This window comes from Chroicocephalus ridibundus, chromosome 17, assembly GCF_963924245.1.
Source record: "Chroicocephalus ridibundus chromosome 17, bChrRid1.1, whole genome shotgun sequence".
NCBI lineage: Eukaryota > Metazoa > Chordata > Aves > Charadriiformes > Laridae > Chroicocephalus > Chroicocephalus ridibundus.
The window spans coordinates 3,023,928-3,043,722 of NC_086300.1; the positions used below are offsets into that span (position 1 = coordinate 3,023,928).

A 19,795-nucleotide genomic window follows, 5' to 3' on the forward strand; every position below is an offset into this window, starting at 1 on the left:
ACACGTTAAAAACTGAATCATTTTGCCTATACAGCGTAAGCGTGAAATGTTAACTTTGAGTAAAACTGAAAACATTCAACACATGGGAACGCTGGATCTTTTGAGGTGGTCCTAATTGCGAACCGTGCAGCAGCCCAAGGAAATTAAAAATGAAAACCCTGACATAATTCTTATACCTTAACCGACCACTTGAGAGTTAATATCTTGGTCTAAGGAAGCAGAAAGTGCAGCCGCTTCCCTGCAAAGAGAGAGAAGTGCGATAATGAGGCAACGCACATTTAGTAGAGCAATGAGTTTTGCAAGACATGAAATGAGAGGGACACTGCTTTAAAATGCCACCAGGCCTGAGTGAAAGTATTTTCTGTCAATAATTTGATAGCTTCATTTTCACGCTTTTTGTTGGTATGCTTTATTAAAGAAAACTTGTAACTTCAGTGCTTTTTTTTTTGCATGGAAGCACTGAATTAAAACTTTTACAGCTATCTACAAAAATAACTATCATTCCTGTGTTGGCTGCTTCCCTATTTGTTATGCAAATACTATTCTATCAATTTTGGACACTGGCGTGGCCTGAGGCTGCACATTAAATATGATTTAGCTAATTACCAGAGGCTTGGCCACAGTTCCTGCTCTTGAGTGTCTCACCATGTGCGGTGTGGTCAAATGCAAGCTCCCTCCTCTCCCTGTTCAGCTGAGTTTCCTGAGTATTTTTATGACACCCACTCTAGAAACAAAATATTTCTACTTTTAAGCGTTTATAAGTCATAAGCAAGTCTTACAAAACATGTAACTGACTTAAAAACCACTGAGTACTTCAAGTAAGAATGTGGCAGTCAGCTCTGTTTTTGAGCCAACAGGATATGCCCAACTCTTATTTTCAGTCTTTCTCATAGCAAGCGGCAGGAATGGGGTTTTTTTGTTGTTTTTAAGCTGAAAGTACGTGTCCCACAACTACTTGCTCCAGAAACCTGCAGCTGAAGAACACCCCGGTGTGCAGAGCTTGCCATTACCTCAAAACCTGGAGCTGGGGGCGCCAACCCGGCCTTCCCTGCGGTTATGGGGCAGACAGACCACAGCCCATGCCTGAACCCATTCTCTCCTGCCCCTGGAGTTTCCTACCCTTGCCCACAACAGTGGAAACACTTCATAAGAGTCAAAAATAAATTTCGCTATGCACTGTGGAAGAGCGACCTGGTAGTTTCTCAAGCCTGGCGCTGAGGCGTGACAGCGCCGGAGCCCAGGGGGGCGGCTGGCACCTGCCGCCCTTCACAGCCCTGTGAGACACACACGCCCCCCTCCCCCCCAGGAAAAAAAAAAAATAAAGGAATGTTTAAAAGGCAGGGGGTGGGGTGAGGAAGAAAAGGGTGAGGAGCCGGGGACGCCCTTTCCCGCCCGAAGCGCTGAGGCGATGGCCCGCCCGCCCCCGCCGCTGAGGGGAGGAAAAGGGCGGGAAGCGGCGGGCGCGCGCAGGGCGGTTGGCGGCGCGCGGCGGCCGTTGGGGCGGAGGGCGGGGGGGCGGCGGCGGCATGGCGGGGGGCGGCGGGAGGCCGCGCTCCCCGCCGCGGGCGCTGCTGGGGATGGCGGCGGCGGTAGCCGCCGTGATGGCGGGCTGGGGCGGTCCCAGCGCAGGTACGGAGGGAGGGAGCGGCAGGGGGGCGGCCTCCCCCCGGTGCCGGCTCCTCAGGAGGCTGCTGAGGGCCGGGGCGGGGGGCAGCCCTCAGCTGTGGGGACACCTCTCTGAGGGGAGCGGTTGTGCTCTGCAGCACCGTCCTTCAGCCATAAAATGCCTTTTAAGTGGGAAGGTGCGGGTCCCAGCAGCACCTTCTCCCTCACACCCGAGTCCTGGGTGGCAGCGGTTGCACAGGACCATCCTAGTCATCCACCATGGCCCAAAAAAGCACAAATCATCACGATTTTCACCTCTCCTGGGGCCTCTCATAACAGAAACCCTCACGCCTGGACATCTGCCCACCACTTCCCAAAGGCAAAAGCTCACAGGTGCTTCAAAACTCAATATCATGCTCAATATCACCACATTGCACCCGTCCTGATTCTCCCTGGGGTGTCTGTGAAGAGCCTTAGCTTTCTAGTTAGATTTTATAGCTATTTTACTGGCTTTTTGTAAAGAGAAAGGCTCAGCTTGGTTAGAACCTGCTGTATAAAGTCAGGTTTGCAACCTGGGCACTGAAGCAACAAAACCAGGCAAGTCAGAGCTCACGTTTTTAAGAAAAGGACATGAGGAGAAAGGAAAAATAAGGCAAGAAACTCACTAGGACAAAATAAAAGATTAGCAATCGCACATTGAGATTTCTCTCCATAACATTCTAAGTCCTTTTCCCTACAGTGAGAGCTGTACCTATGGAAGAGCGACATTCTGTTGGTTTAGTAGAAAAGAATTATGTTTATGGCGATATCAAACATGAAGGTAAACTTGTCTTTTTTATCTTTTTTTTTTTTTTTTGAGGTCTTACTAGGCTTTTAAAACGGAGTTTTAATACAGTGATCACAGAGACAACCCTACACACGGACGCAACAGCTAAACACAATGCTGGAGACTCCAGAATATCATCCCGATAGGGGTTGGGTTTAGAAATACATTTGCCCCGTGGTGCTGCTCTAAAGCCCCTTCTGGAAATTTAAGGTCTACATGAGGGTCCCACTCAGCAACAGGCTCAAAATCTGGCGATTTTGGTGACCCTGCAACGCGATTTGTGGGGGACCGACGCGTCTCCTCCGCCCAGTCAGCACCAACCACGCCGTGGACAGTTCCGTGATTTATTAATAACAGCAAACGGAGATAAAGAAAATTAACCTTATACTTCTCAAGTCCAAACATGAAAAGTAAATTTTGCATGACATCAAATTAGTATTTTTTTCTTAAATGCGTGTTTTGGTGCTTTCATGCCATATAAGCATTTCTTCTTCTCTTGTATTCCAGTTAGCGTTTACGTTAAGGTGTTTGCAAACAGCCCGTTCCTAGTATGTATGGATTTGGCTCGTTCTCAAGAAGAACTAATAGATCCCAAGTATTTGTGGATTGGTCCAGATGGAAAAAAATTAGAAGGTTAGTCACTTTGTTCGGACTACAAAGGATTTCCAGCCTGCCTGCCTTAGCCATTTTTTCCCCAGTCACTAATAGAACAGGCTTTGTACGGTACTTTTTCACAAACTTAGTAACAGCCTCTGCCTTGAGGGGCGGGGAGGCCATCAGGAAAATATGCTGAGATAGAGAAATAGTTTCTGTTTTCTATTTACAAGGGAAAAAGTCAACCACAAATGGCTAAGTAGATTACTGTACCTGAAATCACATATTTTCCTTGTTTCTACTGATGCCACCCTACAATAGGACGGTGGGTCCAAACAGTCACTTGGTCCTTTGTCAATTTTTTCCACGAGGTCTGACATCAGACTACATTTCTCTTCTCCCCCTAAAATTTTCAAATGCTTGAGATAGGAGGAAACTTGCAATATGTCCTAAAGGTCATAAATTTTAGACTGTTGCAGAGTAGCACGAATCAAGTCTCATTATGTACTAGAAAAAGATCTCATCTTCAAATGTTCTAAATGAGCTGAACATCAGAAACCAAACATTTCCAGTAATCAAGTGTTTCCTGTTTCTATTCTAGGGCGAAGGTATGTGAATCTTACAGAAACAGGAAAGCTGATGGTGATGGGTTTTAAGGAGTCTATGTCTGGAGCCTATACTTGCACTCTTTCTCACAAAATCATAGAAACTACAACACAAGAAGAAAGAGAAATGTTTGAGGCATATCAATTTATGGTATATGGTAAGATTGCTAACTTACTACTAAGCTAATGCACATAGCCTTTGTGAAGTGCATGTTTATTGCAAGGCTTGATTAAAAGAAACAATTAGTTAACATTTTCTCCCAAAATAGAAAATAAATTGTTTATATTTATACACACACACACCCCCTCACAGTTTTGGAAAAAGTTTTAAATAACTGCTACGAAGGATACACGGCCACTCAAAGAATGACATAATCTCTGCCCTTAATAAGAACAAAGTGAACCACAGTAATTGCAGTGATATCCAAGATCTGAAAATGAAGCTCGTGTCTGAGCGCCGTCTCCTGCGAGAGATTACCAAACCGACCATACGCTGGTGCAGAATGAGCCCTCTGCCCCCACCGTGCCAGCTGCGCTCGAGCCTTCTTCCACTGTTCGTAACCACCGGTCACCAATATCACCTCCCCACCCACAAAATAACATTTCCAAAAATGCTGGAGAAACACTAACTTTTAAAATAATTTAAAAAAACATTCATTCCTACACCATAATTGCATAGAATGTTTTTGGGTAATCCCAGTCCATTTCCATTACACAACTTTGTAGACATGCTAGTTCTGTGTTATTTTACTGTTCGCCTCCCTTTTTATTTTAATAGTTGGGAGCAGAGCCTGGTAACATAAATACATAAATTCCTGTAAATTTTTAACTAAAAGGTGTCTTACTATTTGAGTCAGCTATGACAGGGATAAATTTGTTCTGGTTAATGAGTAAGCTTTATTTATTTGTTTACTTTTGAACAAGAGCCTGTGTTTCAGATACAAAGTACACTGATGCAGATGATAAGGTTCTGTATAAGATTCAACTTGCAACTTCACCGCAGAACTCACACACAAACTGTTTTCTTTAAGCCTACAGAGAAGCTGACCATGCGTATCAGGCATTTGTTCGCTTTACTACAAGGGAATGCGAGCTGGCAGCTAACAGCCTGTTCTTTGAGGAACTAAAGAAAATCTTAAACAACATCATCTCTGATCTGACGTGTCACATCATAGACTCATCCTGCAAATGCCATTCTGTCAAGCTACCAAAACAAGGCCTCCTGCACGAACTATTTGTTAGCTTTCAAGGTAACAGATTTCAGTGTTTGTTTGGGAGGGAACATCTATTTATGAACAACCCTAGAGTACTATAAACATCATCTGAAATACATTGAAGTCGAGTATAGCTTCAGAAGCTGTTTCCCTGCTTTCTTTCGGAGCCCCTGTATTTTTTCTTAATAGCCCACAGATGGAGCTAAAATGCAGTTTATACGTTGAATTTGTAGCATTGTACTTACAACCTTAGTGAGAAATGTTGCTTTCGAAGGTGTGCAGTTTGGAAGGACTGGTGAAAGGAGATAGCTGCTAAGATCCCATGATGTGATTTTTATTTTTTTTAAAGAAAAACAGCCATATTTGGTTTTCATTATTTGATTTTTAATAAGTCTGTGACCTCTGTGGTTTTGCTTAATTCTAGGAAACTGCACAGAGGTTAAAAGCAAGAGCCTCACAGTTCCCTTATGGTAATACCCATGTGGCTGTATTGCCTTGCAAAGCAAGCTAAATCAACCCTGATGGCTGCCCTAATTTAGAGATGTTTTATCGCTGAGGAAAGGAAGTTATTCATTAATGCTTTGACCACATTCTCTCCTGTATCTGTTCTCGTCGTGTGCCAAAAGGGACCATCCAACAGGTTATGGAATGGTTTTGTCATCATTTTCTCCTCAGTAAAGTCAAGAAACGTTCAGAACAAACTTAAGACCTGAAGGTTTTAAGTTTACATAAAACTTCAGCCCTTTCTGTAACCTGGGGGTACTATGTGAGAATTTCATTCCGTTCTGCCTGTCAGCTTAGCATATTTTTCCCCACATTATTTTACTGGTTTACCTCTGACTCTTACTGGAACAAAGTGATTTAAGTAACTGGATAGAAACCAACAGGACCAAAGCTGTTTTTTCCCCTTTTATCGGTCACTCATTTTTTCAACATTCAAATACACCCAATACAAAAAAGAGCTGTTTCCAAAACATGACCTTGACTGCAGACGGGTGAAAGGAAAAAACCAAAATCACCATTCTCCACAAATTAGAGGCAAAATTAAGAGGGTACGATAGGGTGAAGCGAGCACCACAGGATGCTAAAAGCAGTAATGTATTTTATTCGTCGATGTTTTTTTGAAATGAACCTAAAGATACCTGCTTGAAGTATTTGAGTTCATTGTAATATATTCTTCACCACATGCACATGTATCTTTTTCCCCCCACCACCACAGTAAATCCTTTTGCACCAGGATGGGAAGAAGTTTGCCACCAGGTTCCTTACGACTGCGAAGCTGCGACAAACATGAAAGTTCGAGAGGTTCTGTGTCAGCCACCCTTCTGCCTCCTCCGCGTATTTAACACTAATTTCTGCCTTAGCATCTATAGATTTGACTGGCTGTAATCCAGCTTCACCCAGATTTTATGGGATTAATATCTTTGTAAATGACGATTCATGGATTTCAAATAAATCAGTTCAGGATGGAAAACTGTTTTTAAAGGTCAAATTGATCCAAACCGTTTAAAAAAAAAAATTAAAAAAGAAAAATCAGGCTTATTATTTCCTTTATATTTACCTCTAAGAATTATAAATATCTCTAAACTAATTATTTGATTTATCATTTGGTAAATGGAATACAGTTTAAAGTAAGTCTACTGTAGACGATGTCTAAAATCTGTTCTCTCTGGCTTCTGAACGTTAAACCATGCTGTCAGGTACTGGGTGTGATCCCAGGCCCTCTGAAGCCAAAGGAGGACTCCCAGTTAAGGTGACAGTTCAGTGGGGGGAGGGGAATCAGGACTATAAAGTATTTACTGGTATTTTAAAATAAAAAAAAACCCAACTGACTCTTTGTTTATTCTTCCAATGTTTCAAAATTTTAGGCAAGAGATCGAATCGGAGAGTTTTTCCATAAGCAGACGTATGCTTTGAAGCACCGGTTTCAAACTGTTCCTATAATACACTATATGGACAACAGTTTCTCAGTTATTCGCATCGACAGCTGTCGACCAGGTTTTGGGAAAAACGATATCACCCACAAGAACTGCGCTAGCTGCTGCGGTAAATATAACACACATTGATTTAACTGTAGCTTATTAGCTCTGATTACAGGTTTCTCTGAAGAGTAGTTGGTAAATATCAGTGTCAAGAGCGATGATATTTCCATTCATCTTTTGAAAAGGTATTCACATCACAGATTTAAAAAGCCTGATAGGAACAGAAAACGAGCTGGCGGTGTTTGTTAGTGTGCTCGTAGGTGTAACTGTATTTCCGAATAGAGTAAGTGGAAGCAGTGAAGTGGGTTTTTTTCTTCCAGGTCACTGGTGAGTGACTATGCTCAGGTTATAGAGCAACTAAGAAACAATTACCTTAATGGTAGTGCTGCTAGAAAACACTTGGCTGTTTTAAGAGATCTTTTGCCAGAAGCACCTAGGGCTGGTTCTGGAGTTCGGGGTATTTAGCGAGGGGCAGGCTCAGGAGCTTGGGAGAGTCAAGATCCCATTGACCGCGTTGAGAAGGTGGGCGGTGGTGTGCGATGGTCCCAGCCCCAGCCGAGGCAGAGGGGAGCTGGCTGAAACACTGACTCTGTTCCCTCCGCAGTGGTTTGTGGTCCTGGAACTTTCAGTCCTAACAATGAGGTGACCTGCCAGACTTGTACGAGGCCTCGAGTCAAAATGTACGGAGCAAGATCTTGCTAATAAACTGACGACAGAAATTGGAAACCTGAAGAGCAGCTGTGAAAGCATTCTTGGTTTTGTGATGTTCTTTTCATTTTTAGCTGCCAATTCTAGAATCCTACATGCCTTTTTGAACAATCACAAAACAGCATCATTCATGCACCCCTAGATTTTCTGTATTCAGGGACCACTTAGACTGCAGAAGTGATGCATAAAACGAGGTGTTCACGCAAGGTAAAGTAATTCAATGAAAAAAAAAAAGGATCTTTGTCACATGGCTGTTAGTGCAAAGGGTCTGTTTCTCGGTGGTGACACCAGACACGCCACAGCTCTGTGCTGCAGTTTGCTCTGAGAGCATAAAGGAGCTATAAACAATTCAGGGAGAGATGGCCGATAGTTGTAGTGGAATTATGTACCATAATGATACATGCCAGAATCTCTGTGAGCAATTTCTAGCTGATATTAATAGAAATATTTAATCTTCGTGATTTGAAAGCATTAAACGTCCTTCCCTTTGTTTTTTCCCCCATTTCTTTCTCTGTGCGTGAAGTGTTACAGCCTGCCCCGGGCAGAGTCGTACAATGCAGCAGTTATTGGACACTGACGTGCTCAGGGCTTCCCGTGTCACTGCCGCCAGTGGGAGCTCTGCTGATGAGCAGACACCGGGGAGTGGAATGTGAAATTGGGTCCCTGAGACAAGAGAGGGGGTTAATAAGAAATTCAACAGCCCAGAAGTCGGGAGAATTAAGGACCCAGCTTTTATGGTTCTCTCTTTGTCTGCTGCTCCCCAGAAAGAAGCGGGTATGTCCCAGGGAAGGGGAGAGGCTGCAGAGCCGCCTCCGCCTGCTTGCTGCTGCATGTTTTCCTTCAGCTGCATCAAATCCTCATGGCAGAGCTCTGCTGGCCCCAGGTGCTGTACGAGCAGATGATCCTCTCACACCAGCTGTAAATTCCTGTCAGGTTCACCGGATGAGTAACAAGTCAAGATACAAATTGCCAAAGCACTGAGATAATGGGAAAGTTTTCTTCCCAGAAAAGACTTACTCCGATCTGCTTTTGAAGGTTAGCTGCTGGATCTGCAGCAATTCATCATTTTGCTCATAAAGCGCTGTTAGTAAAGATTATTGTACTACTCTCCAGAGCTTCACGAGTAACCCTGCGTTCTCACCAGCCCGGGACGTGAAGAGCACAGGCTGCGCGAGCCCGCTGGAGCAGGGTTCCCAGGCCACAGTGGAGCCACCAGAACAGTGGTTTTTAAAACTCGTTTTTAATCTTTGTAAACCGTTCCTTGCCGGGAGCTGCTGCCTTCCGGCCTCGCTTTGTCAAGGGACACCAAAGAACTCTCACCCTCCTTTCCCTCGCGAAGCACAGCTGGCCAACGCGGCCCCTTTTGAAGCCACTTGTGCAACGGTGGCGTAACCCCCCACAGTCCGGGCAAAGGGGACTCTGCGCACACCCAGCTTGAAGAGCCGTGCCTGGCTGCCCAGCACAGAGCCTTTCCTTTCCGTTTTTGCACTATGTAGGACTAAGTCAAGGAAAAGAGCACCTCCTACTCAATAACCGCAACTTCTTATGGCATCTAGAAATTCCTTGGTGGGTATTCATCCAAAAATCGAGCAGATTCAACCCAGTTTAACTTATCCATTTTGACAGGAGCACAGCAGGAGATGGTACGGGCACAGACCACGCTCCGAGCTTTTCAGAATCATTACTTATTAAATACTGACGAATAAGATGTACTGTAACGAGCATTTAAACTGCCTGTAGGCTGATTATCTTAGCTGCCAACTGGACACTGTGTGCAGGGTGCAGGCTTATACAGATTAAGCAGACGGGCTCGGAGATTGCTGCTTGAGTCTCTTGGCCTATTTCACAACAGAGGAATGCCACATGCATAAATTATGGGGGCAAAAAAGCAGTAAGTAGGTACTAAGTGCAACAGCAAGTGAGTCACAATAAACACTCCCTCCTCCTTCTAAAAACTGGGGGTATAGGAAGCTCTTACAGTGCCTCAAGTTTTCCAGCGGGCCTTAAAAGTAGAAGAAATAGGTCAAATATTTCAGTATTGCCTCGCAGAGGAGTTTGTGTCATTAATTCTGTGGAGACTTTCGTGAAAGACTGATGTGAAACGGCTTCACTCTGACCTTTCCTGTGTAAGTTCTCTCTCTCTGCCTTCACCGCCTGCGACAGCCCCGAACGCAGCCGAATCTTTTATTTATGCCGTGCCGTCCCTCGCAGCTCGCTCCCGTCCCTTCTCCTGAGCTGCTGAATCGCTCTCACACTTCAGATTTTACAAATCGCTGTAATCAGCTCTCACTTCACCTCACCTTTACTTTTTACGACCGCTCTCTACCTCCCCCAGCTGCAATAGCTCACGAGGAATTGCCAGAGCCTTCCTCCTGGCTTTAAATCCTCTTTTTTTTTTTTTTTTTTTCCTCTCTCCACTCTGCTCTGTTTTTAGACATCTTCCTCTTGGAAACACGGGCTGTAGCCGATGCTTTCGGGGCAGCGGGGGAACCCCTGGTCGCTCCTGCGAGGCTCAGCGCTGCTTTAACCCCAACCAGGCAGCTCTAATCCCGCTTTCTGCGAAGGACGATCACGGCGCCTCAGGAGTAGTGATGAATTCTCACCAATAATACATTCAGAGCTTAAAGCTTCCTGTCCCCTTCTCCCCACAGGGCCTCCGGTAACTCAGCCCTCCCCACAGGCTCGGCACCGACAGCGCAGGAGTGCTTTTAAACATCCACGAATGACAAAAACAATCATCTGCCAACTGGAAGCCGCAGCCCATTGTTTTAACATCAGAGCTGCCTTTTCCCAGCCTGGAACAAACCACTTGAGAAACACTTAACAAGCAGATGTTAAAACACTCACTGCAGAGCCGCCGCACCGGTGTCACGTCTGCCGGGGTGACGGTGACACCTCCACTCCGTGGGAATGTTGTCCGCTGACTTCCCGCAGCATCTCCGTTAGCCCACGAGCGAGCTGCTCCTCTGAATTTAAGTCGGCGGGAGTCAAACAAGGCACAGGGCTGCCCAAAACGCCAGCACAACGCACTGCAGCTCACCTCAAAGTGCTGAGGAACACCAGTCTGCCCAGCAGATAAGGAGAGGGGCTGTGGGGAGGGAGGATGGGGGGGGGAAAGAGGTGCCCTGGGATCGTCACATCCCAGGAACTCATCACACCTGGGACAAGGGGCTGAGCCATGGGAACAGCAGGGGCAGCCCCCGCTCAAGGAAAGGCCCCCCCCAGCCTTCCAGTACTTAAAGGGAAAGACGGGGACTGACTTTTTAGCAGGGTTTGTTGCGATAGAATGGCTTTAAACGGAAAGAGAGGAGATTTAGCCTAGACCTAAGGAAGAAATGTTTTACGCTGAGGGTGGTGAGCCCCTGGCTGGGGTTGCCCAGGGAGGTGGGAGATGCCCCAACCCTGGAAACATCCCAGGCCAGATTGGACGGGGCTCTGAGCGACCTGATCTGGTTGGAGATGTCCCAGCTCATGGCAAGAGGCTGGATTCGATGACCTTTAAAGGTCCTGTCCCATCCATGATTTTAATCCATCCCCCAGGAATTCCCCCAGGGAGCTAGTCCAGGAGCCTGGACCAGCTGGTGGAAAGTGGCTTGAAAACGAAGCCTGGCCAAGAGTCGAGGGTGTCATTTCTGTCCCCGGTAACCCCCCGGTGACACTGCAGGTGCTCTGGGCTGGGTGGCGGGGGGACATCCTGGGATGCAGCTCTGGGCCTCGGTGAGCACGGGTGTCACGAGAGATGAAATCCCACGTGCGGCCGCGCTCTCGTGGGGCCGGGAGCAGCGCTGGGACGTCACGCCGAAGGGAATCGGCTGTTCTGGGTCAAACCAGCGGCGGGAGCCGAGGGCTGGTGGCAAAGGCAAAGACGATTTAGGTGCAGCAGCCGCGGTGAATTCCTCGATGGGACCAATCCTTTATGTAAAATTACACCTATTTTCACGCGCTCTGTTGAACCGGGACCAGGGGAAAAAATGGAAAAAGGAGCTTGTGCTGCTTTCTGGCACCGAAATCCTGTCCTGGAGCGAGGCCGCAGGCAGGCGGTGGGTGCTGGGGTGGCAGTGGGATGGGGGTCACGGCACAGACACCAGCCCCAGCCCCAGCCCACGGGTGCTGACGGCCCCACATCCCCTGCCGGGGCAGGAAAAGTGCCTGGGAAGACAATGTTTCCTTCTGACATGGGAAGCTTTGCAGGTTCCCCTCTTTTATTACCAGGCACAACCTTGTCCTTAAAAAATGGCAATCAGAGAAATGATCCCTCTGCCCAGCGACGCCCGGCTTGGACGGCGGAGAGGAGGGAAAATGACCGGCGAGTCAGGAGGGGAGCGTGCTGCCGGCTTAAACGCTGAGCTCTTAACCACATGCACGGGAAGACTTGCTGTGATTTTTAGCTCTGCTTCAGTTTCCTATCCGCTGAAATTAAATTTCCTCCTGCCGAAGTCCAGTGACCGCATTTTCTGCTCGGCACCGTTCCTATAACGAGCAACATCATCGGATTAGTGAGTCCTTTGCAGGCAGTGAATAAGTATGATTCATTATTGGCAGCAATGCCACTGTAAATGGATTTTTTTTGTGGTGAAAATAAATAAATAAGGCTACATAACTGAAGGGCTGTTGATGAAGTGTAGACCGGCTTTAATCACAGGGTAATTGCTGCCATCAGTCCTAATTATTTATAAATATTTTTATAATTGTGGAAATTAAACAATTAGACATCCTTCCTTCCCCCTTCTAAATCTAATCAGTTAAAAGTTCAGGATGCAGTCTGGGGCCGCGGCTGCTGAACGCGCTTCGTCCACGGGCTGAGGGAAACGTTGCTTTACCTTTCCTCTAAAACACACACCGCCCCGCAAAAGCAACCACGGCGCAGAGCCTCCGTCGCCGGGGCTGGAAGGACGGACCCGCAGCCGGGCTCCCACCAGCGACTCAATAAACCACCGAATTTCCAGCGGAGCCGGGTACGACGCAGCTCCCCGGGAACATCGCTCCGTCCCGGGGCGTTCGGGGTCAGAAGAGGCGTCACCGCCAACGAGGACCCGGTTCTTAAATCTTGCCCCAGTAACATCTTTTCCTCCATCCTGCAGAGGAAGAACGGCCCTCCCCGGGGCAGCCCAGTTAATTACCCGCCTGGGTAATTACCTTCCAGGGTGGGCAGAGCACCCTGACGTTAATAACAGAGATTTACCGGCGTGCTGGAACCGTACAGAAGGAGGTCACGCCGCTAATTCTCCCGCTGCTGATCCCGGCAGATAAATCTACAGTACATCAGGAAACGAATCACCCGGAAACGCAGTATTAAAACGGGTGATTATATTTCCTCGCTTAAGGAGAAGCGTTGACTTTAACGCCGAGCTCCCCCCTACACCCGCCACCGCCGAGCGCCGGCTCCCAGCTCCCCGGCGAGAGTTTGCCCTCGGCTACTTGCGGCTGGAGAGTAAATAGTGATAGGGTAATAGAGAGGAGAAAAATCTCTCCTTGGGATGGGAGATGCCTGGCAGGCTGCCGGCCCCAGACCTCCTCCTGTGCTCGCCCAGACCCCCCCCGCCCCCGCCCCGAGACCCCCCTGACACCCCGGCTCGGCCACAGGCACCCCCTGGAAATATTCCCTTAATCCTGGTTTTCTGCTCTTCCCCATTCCCTGCAACACCTGATTAAATATCCGAGATTACTAACGGCATAAATCCAGTGCAATTCAGCCCGTCCCAGACCAAATTGTCTTCCCGAAGCTTTTTGCACTTTTTCATAAGGTTTTCATATTTTTTTTTTTATATTTTTATATTTTATTTCCCTGCCCAACCACGCAGGCCAGCGACTGTTCCACAACCAGCCGGTGGCTGCCACCGGAATCCACCTCCTCTCCCCTGTGCTCGTTAGCGTAGGCTGTAACGAGCCTGGTGGTTTCCATCCTGATGAGCCCTCGGGCAGGAGCCCTGGGGCCGGCCCCTGGGGGCTCGGTGTTATCCAGCCCCATGGGGGGACACCCGTGGGACCCCGGGGACGCGGTGGCAGCCGGGGATGCCCATCTCGCTGCATCCCCCGGCCCTCCCCAGCTGCTCCGGGGCCACGGGAGGAGGGTCCCCGGGGAGAGAAGCGGGGTGGGGGATGGCAGCCGTCTGCTCAGGAGCCCGGGGTCTGCGGGCTGTGGTGGCCGCACCGTGCCACGCCGCGTCTGGAGACAGCCACGTGACAAACAAGGTTAATGTCCCACGAGCGGGAGCTGTCACTCCACGTTAGGTCCCAGGTTTCACCCTCCACGGCACCATGCTTCGGCACGCACCGCCCAGGGCAAGGTGCCGGTGAACCAGCACGGGGCCACCGCGGGTGCCATGGCCCTCGTGGGGACCGGGGGGACCGCGGGCATCGGGAAGGGCTTGTCCTCCCTGGCCACCGTGGTCCCTCCTCGTGTGCCACGCGATGCCCGGGTCTGCTCCGGTGGGGACGGGAGGGCAGGGAGAGGGCAGGGCCCCCACAAATGGCCCCACAGTGTCCCGGCGCGACGCGGCTCAGGGACCGGCACCGTGCCGGTGACATGAGCCGCGCTGCAGGAGCCGAGGTGCCGGGTGTTCATTTATTGAAGGGGAAGGCAGGGTTACCGCAGGGAGCGGGTATCGTGTTGCCGAAACACCCAGCAGAGCCGGAGGCGGCTCTGGGAAGACATGGGCTGTCGTGGGCGCCTGTCGCCCTTCCCCTGCGGCCAGGATGTCGCCAGGGACAGGGGTGGCCCTGGCACAGGGCGATGCCACCCGCCTGGGCCCAAAGCAGCACCCTGTGCCCCCCACAGACGCACACACGGCACACGCCGGGCACGGGCTCCAAAGTAAAAGCCAACTTTATTGTCGTATAAAGTAAGAACGTAAAAGGTCCCTTAAACAAAACACACATTGGGTCGGACGGTCCCGGGTGTCCCCTCACGCCGCGATGCCCGCGGGGGAGCAGCGCCCAGGGCCGCGGTGCAGCCGCTGTCGGTGGCTCGGTCCGGTCCCCCCCAGCCCCTTTTCTCCGGAGCCGGTTGTATGGGGGTGGGGGGAGCTGCCGTGGGGCTGTGGGGCCGGGGGACGCCTGGATGGGAGCTGGGGGCTGAGGCGTTTGTGCGTTGCAGAGCCCCTGGTCTGCGCTGGGAGACGAGGCACTTGTGGAAGGGCGCGGGCGCCGCTCCCCCGCCGGCTCCATCCCACGGCTCCCACCGGCACGCGGGTGCCGGAAGACGGGAGCAGCCGGAGCCGGAGCCCCCGCAGCACCGGGGCAGCCGGAGCCGTGTCTGGCCTGGCACGGAGGGTGTTCAAGCAGCTTTGGTTGGTGCTCTTGGTGAATTAAGGCAATTTCGCTTCAGTTGGTTTTAAAAAAAAGGGCGAAACTGGCAAAACCAGCTCTCTCAGGGGCCAGACGCTCGGTTGGAAGAGGCTGGGTCTGCTCTGGCTTCGCTCCGAGTCGCCGCTTGGACCCCGCACGCCCAAAGGTGGGCACTGACCCCCCTCACCCGCACCCGCCCCCGGCCTGGCCTCTGCCCACCACCCCCAGGAACCTGCAGCCCAATAACTGGAAGTGTCAAGAAGGGACTTTGGGGCATTTTAAGGGAGATTCAGGCTCCTGCCAGCGGCGTGGGAGTGGGGAGAGGGCGGAAGGGCCGCGGCGGCTCCCTCCATCCCCGCTTCCCGTCACAGTGACCGGTCGGCAGCCCTGGGAGTCCTCGCGTGAGGGCTGGAGCTCTCGGTGGCGGCAGATGGGAGCAGGCTGCTGGGGGTGCTACCCGTCCGCAAACACCCACCCCCGGGGAGCACCAAGGGGAAACCCGTTCCCCCTGACATCCCGGCAGGGCCGGACCCACCGCCTGGACCCCCCGGTGTCCCCCCATCAGCACCCGCACCCCTTGGCGGCCCCGGAGGGCTCAGCCCCGGGGGAGCTCATTTCCCATTTGCTTCTTATTCCCTGTTTGCTTCGTAGAGAAACTGGGCGCTGCGAGGGGGCAGGTGCTGGGGCTGCCCCCCAGCCACCCCGTCTCCGAGCAGGGACCCCCCCCTACACCCCTCGCTCCGCCGGGAAAGGCGCTGGGAGCAGCGGGGGCCGAGACGGGAGATGGGGTGGCACCGTCTGGCACGAGAGCCGGCGCGGGACAACCCCGGACCTGACTCTTGCCTTTCCCAACCGATGCGTCCCCACCTCCCGCCCCGTCCTTCGGTCCCACCGGGCTGCGGTCACAGCCCGTCACCTTCCCGGGGCCAGTGACCCATCAGGACACTGGCCTCGCGGCCGTACCGCTCCTCCCCATGGCCCAGCCTTCCCCGCTGCCTGGCCCGGCAGGGAGCCAGCACCGGCGCTGCCGGGAACATCCCTCGGGCAGCCCAGGGTGAGCCGGGGAGGGATTAAAACATCAATTCCGTTAATGCCCCAAGGGATCTCGGCAAAGGAAATATAAAAGTTTTAAATGAAGTCCGAATGTCCAGGTCGGTCGGAGAAAAAACCGCGTGCCGGGGGATGCTCGGGGTCTCTCCGGTCCTTCGTAACGCAGAGGCAGCGGGCGGATGCTGCAGCCGCTCTGTGCTCAGCGCCGATAACCGCCCCCGACCGCGGCCACTTCGCCCCTCGCTGCGCCAGAGCCCGGCGCTCGCTGACCACAGCTCCTGCTGCCAGACGGCGCTTCCCCGGGGAGAAAAAACATCCGTGACTCTTGCTGTGCGACGACGGCGGCTCCCCGCAGCTCCTGCAGCCATGGCGAGCCTGCAGAGCGGCCGATCCCCAGCTCTTCCGTGCATCCCCGTGTCCTGCGGGATGCCGGTGCCTCACACCACGGTGCTGATGGTGGACGACTCCTCCGACCTCCGCTGCTTGCTGGGCAGGGACTTGAGATACTCCAGGTGCCGCCGGGCATCCTCCTGGTTCTGCCGCACGTAGTAGACCAGGTAGGAGATCACCATGGCGAACCAGCCGAACATGGTGACCAGCATGGCGATGTCCGTCGTCTTTTTGTACACGTTGCAGAAGTCCGTGTCGGCGATGACCTGCAGGAAGGCTTTGCCGACGTGCTCCTCCTGCGCGGAGGAGTGGCACACGATGCCGCCCGAGGAGCCGGCCGCCAGGTCCACCGTGCGGATCAGCTCCTGCAGCCGGCAGTCACACAGCCAGGGGTTGTTGGAGAGGTTGACCTTGGCCTTCAGGTTGCTAAAGGCGTCTTTGCTGACCGACACCAGCCTGTTGGAAGACAAGTCCAGAGAGTGCAGGTGCTCGGCCAGGCCCCGGAAAGCCCCGCTCTCGACGCTGGCGATGGCGTTGTGGGACAGGTCCAGCTCCAGCAGGAGCGGCAGGTCCCGGAAGGCGTCACGGGGCAGGAAGGGGATTCGGTTGGAGTCCAGGAAGAGCTTGTTGGTGTCGTTGGGTATGTCCCTGGGGACCTCGGTCAGCCGAGCGTTGCTGCAGCGGAAGGTCTTCAGCCCCTCCTCTTCCGAGGGGTAGCAGCCCTTGGGGAAGGCGGCGGCTGAGGGGAAGCAGGAGGCCAGGAGGAGGAGGCTCTGCAGGAGCAGCCACATGGTCACCGACCGGAGGGGGACCCGCTCTGCCGCAGGCATGGTGCCGCGCTGGCCTTCTCACGCAGCCACTGGCCCAACGGCTCTCACCCGCGGTGGTTTCAGCTGGATTCGGTGCATCTGAGACAGAGACCGCAAAGGGACAGTGTCAGAAAGGGGATGCCAAGGGGCAGAACCGCTGCTGTGCCAGCTGCGAGCATCACTCCCCGTGCAGCCTGGCCGTGGGATGGGGATGGGGACAGGGACGGGGATGGGGACAGGGACAGGGATGGGGACAGGGACAGGGACAGGGCCAGCCGGCATGGCTCCCACTTTCCCCCATCCTCTACCCCGAGCGGCCTCGCTCAGGGCTCCTTCGCGGCAGGATCAGGCCCCAAGGGGCCGAGCGAAGGCACATCTCCTGCGTGCCGGCAGCTGGGCTATAACAAACGGAGACGGCTCGAGCTGAGCCGGAGGCGGGGGTGAGCTCCCGCCCCACCAAGGTCACCGGCAGTTTGGTCGCTCGCTCGCCGAAGACCAACCCATCCTGCAGCGGCAGCCGGCGGGACGCGCCGGTGGGCGAGCCCTGGCTCCAGGCAAGCAGCCGCTGCAGGCAGCCCCCGGGGAACGCGATGGAAAACATGTGTGGGCAGAGGCAGAGCAGGTTCCCGCTCCCCAGCAGCGCCCGGGGCACACGTAGACACACGTCAGGTTTTCCCCTTTCGAGGGGACGGGTACAGGCGGGTGATGAGACACCACTGTCCCCTGCCCGGTGCCACCCTGGGCGCGGGGCCCGGCTGCCCATACCACCCGGTAACCATGGTCCCCATCCAGCCCTTTATTCCGGAGGGGAAAAACGTCAGCAGGAAAGAAACGAAAACAGAAAAAGGAAATTCACTGGAGCTGAGCGTGTAGCGAGTTCCCAGGGTGGTGGCAGCAGATAAGGGCCACGTCCGAGCCCCGCGAGCGCGCTGCCCGGCTTTCCCAGACGTGGGTCCCGCCGCGTCCAGGGGCCCCCGACTGTCCCCAGCAGGGCCACGATGGCAGAGCCATTGAGCAGGATGCAAGAGCTCTCCCCACCATCCCAGGATTGAAGACACCGGCGTAAAAGGGCACCCCGTGGCACCCCGTCAGGCAAAGCTCCGTGCTGCGGAAAGCCCCGTGCTGTGCCACCTGGGCACCTCCTGGGCAAGCCTGCCCGCTGCTCCCACCACCCCCGGCTCCCTGGGCACCCTGCCACCAGCAAACCCGCTTCTGGGGGCTGACCGGGGCTCCCCAGCGAGGGGCAGAGGTGCCCACCCAAGGGTGGCCCTGACAGCACAGCCGGGACCCCCGCCCGGGCGAGCACCCCGACTGCTGGGCACCGTAACGCAGCCCAACCGCACCGAGACACCCCAAGGTCGCGGCAGTGCAGAGCCGACCCCTGCGCTGCCGGCCCCCCCGGGCTCCCCATGGCCCCCGAGCGGGGACCAGGACTCAGAGCAGCCGAAGGACACCAGGAACCCCAGCGCCACACTGGCACTTCGGGGTACCGGCCCCCCGAGTCTGCCAGAAGTAACCTGGGGCAAACGCCGAACCCTTGGGACCAACCTCCCGCTGCCGGGGGCGAGCGCAGGGCCGGGCACCGCAGGAATCCCACCGGATTGAGCTGGGGGCCGATGGCCCGGGACAGAGGGTGCTTCGTCCGTGGGACCCGGGGGGCCGGGTCACCCCCGCGGGTGGGATGCGGCTCCCCAGGGCCCCCCGGTGGGCTCCGGTGGTCCCCAGCCCAGGGTGCTCCGGACCACGCACCGCAGCGAGGACGGGCACGACCAGCCCCCCCCCCGCCACCAACGCCGGGGTCCCCAGCCCACAGCGGGGCACGGGGGTCCCCAGCCCGACCCCGGGGGTCGCCGCCAGCGCCGGGGAGGGCGGTTGAGGTGCCGAGGGGGGGACAGAACGGGCTGTGCGGGGCGGCAGGATCCGCCGTGCGCCCAGCGCGGCCGGGGATGCCCGGGGTTCCCCCCGGCCCCCGCTCGGCACCGGGGGGGGGTGCGGGCGAGGGAAGCCCCGGTGCTTCCCCGGGGGAAGCTCAGCCCGGCGCGGCGCTGCCGGGGACCCCCCCCCGCTCCCCTCCCCTGCTCCCGCCCTGCCCGGGGCCGGGGGCGGGGGGGGGGGGTCCCGGTGCGGACTCACCTGCCGTGCGCAGCCCCGCGGCGGCGGAGCGGCCCCGCGCCCCGGGCCGGAGCGGCCGCGCCCCGCGCAGCGCGGCGGGCCCGGAGCCGGCGGCGGCGGCGGGGCCGGTGGGCGGGATCCTCCGCCCGGGCCTCCCCGGGGCTCCCCGCCCCCGGCCCGCCCCGCCGGGGGGGGCCGTGCAGCGCCGAGCACCCCCGGCCCCGCACACGGGTCCTCTCCGGCCACCCGCCCCCGGGAGACGCTCTGCCCCGGGACCGCAGCCCGCGGGGGGGGAACCGGGAAGATCCGGCGAGGAGCTGCCGGGATCCCCGAGCCCGGGGCAGCCGGCGACAGTGGCTCCCGGGGGGCACCGCGCCCCCCCGACCCGCCGCGTCCCCCCGACCCCGCGTAGGGGTGCCCCCGCACCCCCCCGGTGCCCCCAGCCCGATCCCCCACCGGGCGCAGTGCACCCCCCGGCTCTGGCCCCGCCGACCCCCAGAGCCCCGGGACCGCCCGCCCCTCCCCGGCCCCTTGGGGAGAGCAGGTTCCCCCCCTCCTCGGCGGGGCCACGGTGTCCCCTCCCGCCGGCCCCCCCCCCGCTCACCACCGGCAT

At 54.8% G+C, this 19,795-nt stretch overlaps 2 protein-coding genes across 2 annotated transcripts; one reads left to right on the top strand and one right to left on the bottom strand.

Annotated features, from left to right (window-relative positions):
- The first annotated feature begins 1,526 nt into the window (after positions 1 to 1,526).
- ZPBP2 (zona pellucida binding protein 2) lies at positions 1,527 to 7,806 on the top strand. Its single transcript, XM_063354283.1, has 8 exons — positions 1,527 to 1,629; positions 2,345 to 2,425; positions 2,939 to 3,064; positions 3,627 to 3,788; positions 4,662 to 4,880; positions 6,064 to 6,149; positions 6,713 to 6,890; positions 7,431 to 7,806. Exons 1-8 carry the CDS (start codon positions 1,527 to 1,529, stop codon positions 7,526 to 7,528), a joined length of 1,053 nt encoding a protein of 350 aa, XP_063210353.1. The 3' UTR covers positions 7,529 to 7,806.
- A 6,901-nt stretch (positions 7,807 to 14,707) lies between these two features.
- Positions 14,708 to 19,296, bottom strand: LRRC3C (leucine rich repeat containing 3C). Its single transcript, XM_063354284.1, has 2 exons — positions 19,204 to 19,296; positions 14,708 to 17,169 (listed from the first exon to the last, which is right to left on the bottom strand). The coding sequence occupies exon 2, from the start codon at positions 17,089 to 17,091 to the stop codon at positions 16,309 to 16,311; it is 783 nt and encodes a 260-aa protein (XP_063210354.1). The 5' UTR covers positions 17,092 to 17,169; positions 19,204 to 19,296; the 3' UTR covers positions 14,708 to 16,308.
- Between the last annotated feature and the right edge of the window lie 499 nt (positions 19,297 to 19,795).